This window comes from Eumetopias jubatus, unplaced genomic scaffold (assembly GCF_037043125.1).
Source record: "Eumetopias jubatus isolate StellerSeaLion01/CBP00866 unplaced genomic scaffold, mEumJub1_p1.0 scaffold_6, whole genome shotgun sequence".
NCBI lineage: Eukaryota > Metazoa > Chordata > Mammalia > Carnivora > Otariidae > Eumetopias > Eumetopias jubatus.
Window position 1 is genome coordinate 86,334,023 of NW_028274812.1, and position 12,972 is coordinate 86,346,994.

Sequence of the window (12,972 nt, forward strand, 5' to 3'; positions counted from 1 at the left end):
TTCAGAAGTACAGATCTGTGATTCAACAGTCTTGCACAATTCACAGCGCTCACCATAGCACATACCCTCCCCAATGTCTATCACCCAGCCACCCCATCCCTCCCACGCCCCACCACTCCAACAACATTCAGTTTGTTTCCTGAGATCAAGAATTCCTCATATCAGTGAGGTCATATGATACATGTCTTTCTCTGAGTGACTTATTTCACTCAGCATAACACCCTTCAGTTCCATCCACGTCGTTGCAAATGGCAAGATCTCATTCCTTTTGATCCGCCCCCTTTTTTAAAAGACTGTATTCTACCTGACGATGTATTCTTAATCTCTGGGGGAGTTTCCTAAATGGTTTCTGATTGCATTTGCTCAAGAAATTCTCTAGATAATGACTCCATGACACTAAGTGGCCTAAGAATTTGTTTCCAAGTAGAAATATTAGAGGAAACAAGCAACCAAAAAAATCCTTCAGAGAAATGACTGTTCTTCAGAGTACATATTCTCAGTTAAAGACTGTAAACAGTTTTGTTTCCCAAGTTGTATATTGTCAGATCATGCCCCTTAATGTTTCAGTCAGTGAGGTACTGTCAGCAGTGGTAGTAGTTATCTGCTGTGGTGTACCAAATTACCCCCAAATTTAGCAGTTTAGAACAAACATTATCTCCCAGTTTCTCTGGGTCAAGAATCCAGATGTAGCTGATCTGGTTTCTCAGCTCGGGTTTTCTCTTCACAAGGCTGCAGTTGTGTATGTTGGGACTACATTCATCTTAAGGCTGCACGTGGGGAGAGTTGGCTCCCAAGCTCCCTCACGTGGGTTTAGGCTGGCTTCACGTCTTAGCTACCTGTTGCCAGCAGCATCAGTTCCTTGCCACAGGGACCTTTTCATAGGGCAGTTCACAACATGGCAGCTAAGGTCTCTCAGAGCGAGCAAGATGGAAGGCAGAGTCTTTTAGTAATTAATCTTAGGAGTCACATTCTTTTCATCAACAGTGAGTCAGTGATCTAGCCCACACCTATTATATTAATATACCATGTCTTGTTTATCCATTCTCAAATTGGGGGATTGCACAAGGGTGTGGGGATCAACAGGAGCCATTTTAGAGGCTAACTTTATAGCAGTCTTGCAAGTATTGACAGTTTTGATGTTTTTTCAGCATATAATACTTTTATACTTGTAATATATCTATTAAGCATGCAAGGTATGAAGTTTGAAGTCCCTTGTGGGCCTTTCCCCGATGCCATCTCTTCTTCAACCCCCTTAGAAGTAACCACTATTTTAATTTAGTCTCTGTTATTCCCTTATTTTTGCCTTACAGTTCTACCAGGCTGTATCTTTAGTTTTACATTTTTTGAACTTTATGTGAAATTACTTGCTTGTTTTCAGGGGCACCTGGGTGGCTCAGTTGTTAAGCATCTGGTCATGATGGTGGTTTTTGTTTTGTTTAATCCAGCTCTTGCTGGATTCGATTTGCTGTTATCTTATTTGGGATTCTTTTAAAAATCGTCTTAGGTGAGACTGGTATGTAACTTTCCTTTATCTTAACTATTCTTGTCAGGCTTGTGTATGAAGACCCTGCTAGTTTCATAAAATGAACCGAGAAGTATTCCTTCCTTCCTTTCTTTCTTTCTCTCTCTCTCTCTCTTTCTTTCTTTCTCTTTCTTCCTTTCTTCCCTTTCTTCCCTTTCTTTCCTTTTCTTTCTTTCTTCTTTCTTTTCTTTCTTTTCTTTCTCTTTCTTTCTTTCTTTCTTTTTCCTTCCTTCCTTCCTTCCTTCCTTCCTTCCTTTAAATTTTTAAAAAATATTTTATTCATTTATTCATGAGAAACAGAGAGAGGCAGAGGCAGAGGGAGAAGCAGTCTCCCTGCAGAGCAAGGAGCTCGATGTAGGACTTGATCCCAGGACCAGGATCACGACCTGAGCCAAAGGCAGATGCTAACCGACTGAGCCACCCAGGCGGCCCTGTTTATTTTTTTATTTCAGAGAATGCTGTGGACCAGTGAGCATTACCTGGGTCTCTTTGTCCTATAATTTGTACCCATGTCTGATAACTAAGGGATAGAAGTGAGCATGGCAGTTTGTACAGTTAGTCCTAATGAACTAACCACAAAACTTGTTTCTTGTAGCTGAGTTCTGCTGGTTGGAATTTTTAATAGCCATATGAGAGTACTTCCAGCAAGGATGAAACAGTAGTTTTGTTGAATTAGCGGCATTATTTCCACTTGACCATTGGTTGCCTTATTCTATTGAACGAACAGACAGTAATAGTTAACCGTGTGGGCTGGAGTGATTGATGCTGGTTATTAAGGGAAATAGAGTTGCTGCTACACTGTGAAGGCAAGAACTGTATCTTGAACCCAGGAGATTCTGTGGCACCTCATGATGCTACCATGTTCAATGGTAAAAGTTAATTGAGATCTATTACACTCATGGCTCACAGGCAGGACCATCAATGGCTCAGGATAGTTCAGGAGTGAATGTTTGGGTTCCCCCATTTCTCATACCAGATTCTGTTTTAGGAATTACACCTGACGACATTAACAGACTGGAAATACATGACTAAAACAGTATAGTGGTTTTTAAATCTCACTTAAAGTGAGTCTAGAATTGGGCTATCCAGGGTTCAGATGGCAGCGTTATGGCATCATGAGGATCTTTTTTTAAATTTTTTTTAAGATTTTTTATTTATTTATTTGACAGAGAGAGACACAGCGAGAGAGGGAACACAAGCAGAGGGAGTGGGAGAGGGAGAAGCAGGCTTCCCGCCGAACAGGGAGCCCAGTGCGGGGCTCGATCCCAGGACTCTGGGACCATGACCTGAGCCGAAGGCAGACGCTTAACGACTGAGCCACCCAGGTGCCCCGCATCATGAGGATCTTAAACTTGTGTTTTGTTTTCCTTTGTTTTCATCTGCTCTCCATCCTTAGTACATGATTTCCATCTTAAGGTCACCAAAGTCCAAAATGATGGCTAGAGTTTAAGCTATCACATATCCATTTCAGGCAGGAAGCAGGAGGAAAGGGGAAGGACAAAAAGGGGAATGCCAGCTGAAATGAAAATGGGTATCTGGTTATACGGCTAGCAGCCTTGACCCCAAATATCTTCAGCTGGGTAAATGGGATAATTTTAGAAGGTTTTTAGAATTCCCAGAATATCTTTATACTTTGACCCTCTTAAAAAAAAGCTTTGTAATGATTAATTATACTATCACAATATTGACCAAGTTATTCTTTGTCTTGGTGTTTTCATCAGTAGTTGAGAGGAATAAAGAGTGTCTAAAAATCCCAAAGCCTAATTAATCCAAGTTAATTTTCATGTGCATTATAATTTAATGATATACAGTTTTTAAAAGGTAGCTTGTGTATATGAAAAGATCATAAGTTATCATATATTCTTTGCCACAGTTTTTGTCTATGTCCTTTTAAGAGTTGATGGCTGTCCACTTGTTTTTGCTAGTTCTTGCTAAGTTGTTTTAAAAAAACTTGTTTTATGAGTCTAATTTTTGCCAATTTTTGTGGACATGAGGTTTTAAAATTTGTTCTTAGTATGTTTTCTTTGATGTTAGTGGGACTATTAAACCAAATAGTCTGTTTATCTTTCACCTGCTAGTAGCAATCTTTTAACAAAAACATTTACAAGTAAAAGCATACTTTATAAAGATGTCAGGATATGAGAGTGTCATCACTGTTTGGGTTAAGAATAATTTTCCTTTGAAAATAGCTATCAATATGAAGTAGAGCTGTAAAAGAAGCAATTTCTCAGTTTCATAATCGTGGTAACAGCAACTTTTTTTTTTCATTTACAGATATATAAACCCAACTGGACATTAGAACTGATCCAAAACACAAAAATGTTAATTAATTAACTTACGTTTCTTTATAGATTAACATTTATGGGCTAAAGGAAAAGATCTTTATTTATTCATTTTTTAAAAAGATTTTTAAAATTTATTTGAGAGAGAGAGAAAGAGAGCACAAGCAGGGGGAGCGGCAGGCAGAGAGAGAGAGGGAGAAGCAGGGAGAAGACGCATATAGATGCAGGAGAGATCTTCCAGAGGATAGTTTATTTAGAGTGTGGTGTTGGCAAAACAAAGATTTAGAGCAGTTGTTCTACACCTATTTTTTTTTTAAATGAGTTTATATTCTTTAAGGATTTTTTTTTAATTTTATTTATTTATTTGAGAGAAAGAGAGAGAGAGAGAGAGCATGAGAGGGGGTTGGGTCAGAGGGAGAAGCAGACTCCCTGCCGAGCAGGGAGCCCGATGGGGGACTCGATCCCGGGACTCCAGGATCGTGACCTCAGCCGAAGGCAGTCGCTTAACCAACTGAGCCACCCAGGCGCCCCTGTTCTACACCTATTTTGAGTCATAGACTGCTGAGGGGATATTATAGAGTCTTTTCAGAATTGTGTGTGTTCCCCATTTCCTTCCCCCAGGTGTTGATTGCTAGAAACTGCCTTTTTCTGGTTATTTCTATCAGCAACATAATGGGAGTTTTGGTTGCCATACATCTTCATGTCTCTTTACAGTCAGTAGCTGTCCCAACCACTTTTTTTGACTCGTGTTGTAATAAATTAGTTTTGCCAGTTCTAGAACTTCCTGAAGTTCAGTTGTAGAAAATGTACTCCTGTGTTTGGGCATATTTTATTCAGCATAAGGTCTGTGCGATTCATCCTCATCTCATGTAACCATGGTTTGTTCTTTTTTATTGCTGTATACTAGTCATTGGTATAAATATAATACCATTTAGTTTGCTTATCTTTTCACCTGTTGATGGACGTTTGGATCATTTCCAGTTTTTGACTACTGTGAATAATGTTGCTAAGAACATTTTTGTTATGAAAGAGTTAATGCAGGGAGCACCTGGGTTTTTTAGTCGGTTAAGCATCTGACTTTTTTTTTTTATAGATTTTATTTATTTATTTGAGAGAAGAGAGAAAGAGAGCATGAGTGGGGGAGAGGAGCCAAAGGGAAAGGGAGAAGCAGACTCCCCACTGAGCAGAGAGCTGGATGCGGGGCTCGATCCCAGGACCCTGAGATCATGACCTGAGCCGAAGGCAGACGCTTAATGGACTGAGCCACCCAGATGCCCCATGCATCGGACTCTTGATCTCAGTTCAGGTCTTGATCTCAGGAGGGTTGTGAATTCAAGTCCTGTGTTAGGCTCCACAGTGGGTGTGGAGCCTACTTTAAAAAGAAAAGAAAAGAAAGAGTTAATGCAAGACACCTGAGCTTGTTCACTTACCATATACTTTCAGGTTGTGTGGCTGACCCTTGACTAACTCCTGTGAACCTAGCCCTTGGATGTACCCTGCATTACTAATTGATAAGGTGGTTTTGTATAGCTGAATATGGAACCTTGCAGTACCAGCTTGTTCAGTTGTGCAAAACGTATGATTTTTAGTCAATACTTGCTTTCCTGCTTTGGGTCAGTAGTTTTGGTATCATAGCTGGTCACTCAGGCAAATGTGCATATTTTACAAGTCCTCAGTAAAAGCCCTGGATTCTGTAACTCAGGCAGGCTTCTCTGGGCAGAAACCCTTTGCATATGTTGCTGCTCTTCATTGTCAGAGGAGTAGAATTGTTGGAGCATGTGGTAGTTGTATATTTAACTTGGTAAGAAACTACTAAACAGTTTTCTATAGTGTTGTGCCACTTTACACTGCCTCTAGCAAAGTATGGGACTATCAGTTGTTCTACATTCTTGATAACACTTGGTATTGCCAGTTTAATTTTAGCCATTCTTTTGGATATGTGTATCTCATTGTAGGTTTAGTTTACATCTTCATGACTAATGATGATAAGCATCTTTTGGAATGTGCTTTTTGGCCATTTTGTATCTTCGGCCAATATCTTCTATGGTAAAGTATCTGTCTTTCGTCCACTTTAAAAAATGGATTATTTGTATTTTTTGAATTATAGGAATTAATTTTATACCTGTTCTGCTAATTGACTATGATGTTAACTCTGAAGCTTACAAGATCATTGATCACGCAAGTTCCTGAATACCAGGAATGTTTATGAAATAGCCATAGGCTGTTTGGCCAGATGAAGGCCTAGGCCATCAGGTAGTAGACATAAGCAGCATGCTGAGAGTGAAGCCAGACATTACTGGGTCAAAATTTCTGGGGTATGGCTATCAGCTCATTAAACTCTGTTATGCTGATTTAGGGTTTCTCCTATTCTATACAAATTATTTAATCATTTTAATCATAATATTAGAATGGTATTTAGAGTGATTTATAGTCCTGTCCCTTTTACTTTTAATTTTTAAAAACTTACTTCGGTTACATTTTTTAATATATGTTTATTTCCATTGGCTGTTAGACTTAGAAATATTAATACTAACTATTGCTGGCCCTTGAACAACACAAATTTGAACTGTTGTGCCCACTTAATGTGGATTTTTTTCTAATAAATTCAGTATAATATTGGTTTATAATACTATAATATAATAGTCTAAATGTATTTTCTCTTCCTTATGATTTTCTTAACATTTTCTTTTCTCTTGCTGACTTTAAGAATATGGTATATGATACATGTAACCTACAAAATACATGTTAATTGAATGTATATTATTGGTAAGGCTTCCAGTCAAGAGTAGGCTGTTAGTTAAGGTTTAGGTGAGTCTAAAGTTATATGTAGATTTTTACCTCTGCAGGGACTTGGTGCCTTAGCCAACTTCAGGGGTTAACTGTACTCTGTGTTTTGTATAGGAACACAACAGTCATTACCTTTAAAGATTTACTGTCATTATTGGTTTCTCATAATATTAAAAGACTGCATGCATTTCACTAAATATGTGTAGTGCAAGAATTCAGTTTGCTGACAATTATTTTATGATTGGTCAATAAAAATTACCTTTTACCTTTCTATTGGTTCTGTAGGGCTTTGTTTGCTGAGTTGTAGCTATGCTGCATTTCATGGGGGCTGTTTCATGAGTGGCCTCCAGATAAGTGAGATAGTACTAGCAAGTATTAAGATCATGTTTAAAAATTCTGTAACTTATATAATCATTCCTTCTAACAGAATAAGTATTTGAAGTTATACATTACTAACAAATGCTTTTTTTTTTTACAAAGGAGTATAATAACTATTATCCTGTGATTGTTTTATATAATTACATTATATAATTCCGTGAATTTAGGCACATGCAAATAAATGTAAATTCAGAGATTTTTATTTTATTATTATTAATTTATTTATTTTTTAAAGATTTTATTTATTTGAGAGAGAGAGGGAGGGAGCACAAGCAGGGCGAAGAACAGAGGGGGAGGGAGAAGCAGACTCCACTCTAAGCAGTGAGCCCAATGTGGGGCTTAATCCCAGGATCTTGAGATCATGACCTGAGCTGAAGGCAGACACTTAACCGACTGAGCCACACAGGTGTCCCTTATTTTTTTAATTTAAAAAAATTTTTTTAATTTATCTTTTTTGAGAGAGGGAGAAAGCACGTGCATTGGGGTGAGGGATGAGAGGGGTAGAGGGAGAGAGAGAATCTTAAGCAGGCTCCACACCCAAGGTGGGGCTCCCATCTCAGGTCCCTGAGCTCCCATCTCAGGACCTGAGCGGAAATCAAGAGTCGGTCACTTAACTGACTGAGCCACCCAGGTGCCCCTTCACAGATGATTTTAAAAGCACTTTTTTTAGGTTTGTGAAGCCTCAAAAAGTTGTTTATTCTGTTTTCTTTTTTTATTGTTAAATATACTTTGGCTGTTCAAATTTTAAGTAATACATTGAATTAAAAAATATTTTGACTACTGGGTCAAAGTATCTCTAATATTATTTTAAAGCATATAAATAGGAATTCGTATCAGTTAACTTTGAATCTGATTTTACTCTTTTACCATTCTTACCTTTTCTTGGTCTTGATTTGTATAAGATTAGTTTTATAACACTACATATTTTAAACTTAGATTGGGGAAATTATTTGTACCAAAAGGATAGTATTGTATATATAACTATTTCTTTAACTTGAGTGACTGGAAAATGTTTTAACTTCACTTGATTTTAAGTTGGAAGGAGTACGAAAGTTAACACTCATTGATTTATTTTTTAACGATTTTATTTCTTTTAGAGAGAGTCAGAGCGAGTGAGCATGCATGTGCACGAACAGGGGGAAGAGCAGAGGGAGAAGGACAAGCAGACTCCGTACTGGGCATGGAGTCCCTCATGGGGCTCGACCCCACAACCCCAAGATCATGACTTGAGCTAAGTCCAGTCAGTCACTCAACTAACTGAGCCAGACAGTCGCCCCAAAAGTTAATGTTCATTTAAATGAGTTGGTTCACAGGAAGTTCTTGCACTGTGTTGAGTATGTAGTAAGAGCTCAGGTATTAGCTGCTACACTTGTTATAGGCATAATTGGTTTATTTTTATTTTTTTAATGTTTTTATTTATTCGTTCAAGACACAGATACAGAGAGAGAGAACACGAGCAGGGGGAGAAGCAGAGGGAGGGGGAGAAGCAGAGGGAGGGGGAGAAGCAGTCTCCTTGCTGAGCAAGGAGCCCCATGCGGGTCTCGATCCCAGGACCCTGCGATCATGACCCAAGCCAAAGGCAGACGCTTAACCATCTGAGCCACCCAGGTGCCCCTATAGGCATAATTATTATCATTATTGCTGAAAATTGCCCCATGGTTAACTTGAATTATGATCTATCTAATAGTGCTGTTGATTTCTTGGGGCAGGGATCAGAAAAGGCTGATTGGGATATTACATATAAACAAAGAGTTATGTGTATAGGGATCAGATGGGGGAGTGAATTTGGTATGTAAATGAATTTGGTAAGTTATTTTGTATGTTAATATACACACACGTAAGTATACATATAACAGTTATTAAGTTTATATGTATTCAGTAGAACTCAGCTTATTATTTCTTTCCACAGCCTTATATTCTGTTATATTATTCTGTGTGTTTTTCTGGATCCCTTTTGTCTACTTCTACTATGAAGAAAAGGATGATGATGACACTAGTAAATGTACTGTAAGTATGTTTATTTTAGGGGGAGGAGGAAAGATTATTTCCTTTCTTAAAGAATGACAGGACTTTGAATTCATTCTAGAGCAGTGTTGCCTAATAGAAATACAATGTGATCCAGATGTGAAATTTTAAATTTTCTTTCTACTTATTAAAATAAGTAAAAAGGAGCAGTTGAAATTATTTTTAATGGTACATTGCATTTAATGTAATATGTTCCAAGTATTATCACTTCAAAGAGTCAGTTTGGACTAGCCATATTTCAAGAGCTCAGTAGGCACATGTGACTTGTGACTGTTGTTTAGACAGCAATTCTAGAGCAGGGATTGGCAGACTTTTTCTCTAAAAGTCCCGGTAGTAAACATTTTAGGCTTTGTGGGCCATATAGTTTCTCTCTCAGCTACTCACCTCTGCTGTTGTACTGTGAAAGTAGCCAGAGATAATACTTAATGAGCTTGATGTGATCCAGTAAAATAGGAGGTGGGCTACATGTGGTCCACAGGGCAGTCTGCTGACCCCTATTGTAGGGCATAAAGAAGGAACACTTGCAGACTATTTTTACTAATCCAGGATAACACTGATATAAAAATCTGATAAATATAACATACATGTATGTCCAAAACTTCATACCAACATCACTTAAATATTGGTATACAAATCTTAACTGAAATATTAGCAAATTGAATTCAGAGGTATCTTAAAAATATATTAATATAGTATAACTGAGTTGGGCCTATCTCTAGACTGCATGGGCAGTTTAGAATCGGCACATCTGTTAATATATAGTCATTTGATAGGTCAAAGAAGAAATTGTATGTTGAAAGGTATTTGCTAAAATTGAACATTTTTTCTAATTTAAGGGGAAAAAGCAGCATAAAAGGAATGTCTTTTTATTGAGTAATAGGAATTTGTTTTATACCTTTTTTATGTTTTGTATTTAAATACCAAAAAATATATATATATAGCTTTCACTTAAAAACCAGCATTTTTCTTAATCATGTTTATTAAAACCTTAAAGTATTTGCATAAGATCAGGAGCAAGTACATAACAATATTTTAAGTGATTCCAAGTGGTAATCAGTACAGTTTATTAGAGAAAAAATAAGATGTTTAAATATTTATAAAGAAAGTCAAAATTAATTATTTGCAGATACTTATGTAACTCTGTATTTGTAAACCCAACATATGTAAGGTAAAGTGGGTGGTTAGGAATTTAATGTTAAAAATGGAATGAGATACATGCTTTCTCTTTTCACTTCTGAAGTTCATCTTTCCCAGCCCTTTGGTTGATCTTAAAATCCTCCTCAACCTTTATTTTAGGTTTTTTCCTAAAGATTGTCTTAACTCCTTTGTGAAGAATTTGTCATATGAAGCATGAATTTAAATTTTAAAAGGTGACTTTTAGAGACTTCATTAATCTGAGAGACAAATAGGTTTTTTTTGTTTTTTTACTGATTTAACCTTTTTTTTGAGGTTAACTTTTCTTTCCATATTTAGAATATCCAGCTTTGTGTTTGTCTTTGGACAAAGATAATGATAAATGTTTTATATATTTATATATGTGTTCTATATATATATTTTTTATTTTATATAAATATATACATTATATATAAAATATGTACATGTATACACACATGCATGCATATTGAATATTTATTGTACTTATTATTATAACCCATTTTAATGAATTGGGGGAGGGGTATTATAGATTCTGATTGCTTCCTGTTTGGGGGAATATATTAGTAAATATTCTGATAATTTTACTAATGATTATGCCCACTGAAGAATTGGTTATGCTTTTGAATACTGATTTCCATAAGGTCTAATCATTGAAAAGACTTTTAAAGTCTAGTATGGTTTGCAAAGGTAACTTATGATGTGGCATTACATTGTTTTTCCTTAAATTTTAAGATTATTTTTCAACAAGGAAATTTTACACAAATTTACACATAAATGTACATTTGATGTGAAAGTACTGTTCCACTGTAGCAAGAATATTTTATATTTTATTTTTTAAGAATATTTTATATTTTAAAGGTCTTAGTAAATGGTATATTTTTTTCCCTTGACTTCCAGCAAATTAAAACAGCATTCAAGTATACTTTGGGATTTGCTGTAATTTGTGCACTTCTTCTTTTAGTTGGGTAAGTCTTGATTTTTTTTGCCCCTGAAAGTGGAAATAACATGATAATAATAAAGGCTCATTTAGAAAAATCTAGAAAAAAATGTAAGAAGAAGAATAAACCACCTTTTATATTGCCACCAAGCAATAGCCACAGTTAACCTTTTTTGTATATGTTGTTCTACCTAGACATTTTATGTGATCAGATACATGCAGAGTGCTCTCCCCCCATACATATACCCTCCATGTTATAATTTTACAGAAATGTGATTTTATTTTATGAATTCTTGATAATCTACTTGCTGACATACTGTAGGCATCTCTTTAGAAATAGTAAATATAGTTTCATCAATTTTTGACTGTATTGCATTTTCCTTTTAGCATACCACAGTTTAATCTTCTAGTGATGATTACTTGGACATTTATGATGTTTGCAGTTTTTCCATTTTTATAAACAGCTCTTTGATGAAACCTTTCTGTGCATCTTTTCAGATTTGGTGCATCAGTCTTTAAATTTTTGAATTAATCTTTGTCAGTGAGTTCCTTTCTTAAATCTTCTTCCTTAAGGTTTTATACTAATATCAATAAAGTTTTGCATTTTTTTTATACATTTAACATTTTCTCTTTGGAAAACATTTGTCCTTGTTAATGGAAGACATTTCTCCTTGTTAAAATAGGTTTTGATTCTTTTGTTTTTTTAGGTTAGGAAATATGTGAGGTGCTAATAAGCTTTTAAAAGGTTCTTTTTATAATTTGGTCTCAGAAATTCAGTAAATAAAAAAATGACATTTATTGAATACAATTTGTGGTGGAATAAAATTGGTCAGTAACCTTTTGTGGTTCTAGGACTTCTTGGAATACAAATGCTTTATAATCAAGGCATATTCCCAGTACCCTTTGTCTGCCTTTATGTGTCATGAAAAAAGAGTACTTATTGAAAGGACAATTTTTTTTAGTAGTTTTTCTATTTAGCTATTGAATATATTTTTAATTCTCTTTTGGCTTTTTAAGAAAGACAGTTATGTGAATTTGCTTTAGTTAATGTGAAAGTCTCTCATTTAGAAACCTAAATTATCTAGAGGAGAGATCAGTAAACTTTTCTTAAAGGGTAGTTAATATTTTAAGTTAGAGGTCCATATGGTCTTTGTGGCAACTACTAAACTCTCTTGTACCTTGATAGTAGTTATGGACAAGATGCAAACAGAGGGACATGGCTGAGTTCTAATAAAACTTTATTTATAAACATAGTTTGTAATCTCCTGATTTAGAATGTGGCTGAGAACCATCAGTAAAACCACAAATCTTTATAGCAGCCAGAGTATGTGTCCCAGACAAAAGGTGTCTGGGGATATATTTGTAAATTTATTTGTTCTTTTCATGGTGTATTATCTTCAGTCCTCATTTAGAGTTACATTTTGCACAATTCTGATAAAGTTTTAACAGATTCTTTAGATGACATTTATTTATTTAGAAGCAATATACTAAAGTTAAGCAAATGTTTCCTTGCAAATACACTAGTAACAAGAAGCAACAGTTTGACCAGCCATTTTGAACAATATAACATTCACTTATTTTCCAAATATTATTATGTACTAGGTATGTTCCAGATACCGTACAAGGTGCTGGTGAGACAGCAGTTACCAGAAAAGACAACTCCTCTTCAGGGAGCATGTATTCAAGAGAGGTTTAGAGGGGCAGAGAAAGAAAATAAAAAATGGGTTGTGTTGAGGTTGTGAAATGTTAGGGAAGACACTGGTGAGAAGGTGGTATTTGAGAAGATATTTGAGGGAAGTGAGGGAGCCATGAATATATGTGGGGGGAAGAGCATTCCAGTCCGAGGAAACAACAGATGGAAAGTCCTGAGGCAAGAAATTATCTGG

The 12,972-nt window shown here is 35.9% G+C and overlaps 1 protein-coding gene across 1 annotated transcript in view; it reads left to right on the forward strand.

Moving 5' to 3' along the window:
• Window positions 1-12,972, forward strand: part of LMBRD1 (LMBR1 domain containing 1) — a 125,729-nt gene that overhangs the window by 18,809 nt on the left and 93,948 nt on the right. The window contains exons 4-5 of the mRNA XM_028097815.2: window positions 8,879-8,976; window positions 11,047-11,114. Coding sequence (XP_027953616.1) covers window positions 8,879-8,976; window positions 11,047-11,114 — 166 coding nt within the window. The remainder of the gene's footprint in view (window positions 1-8,878; window positions 8,977-11,046; window positions 11,115-12,972) is intronic.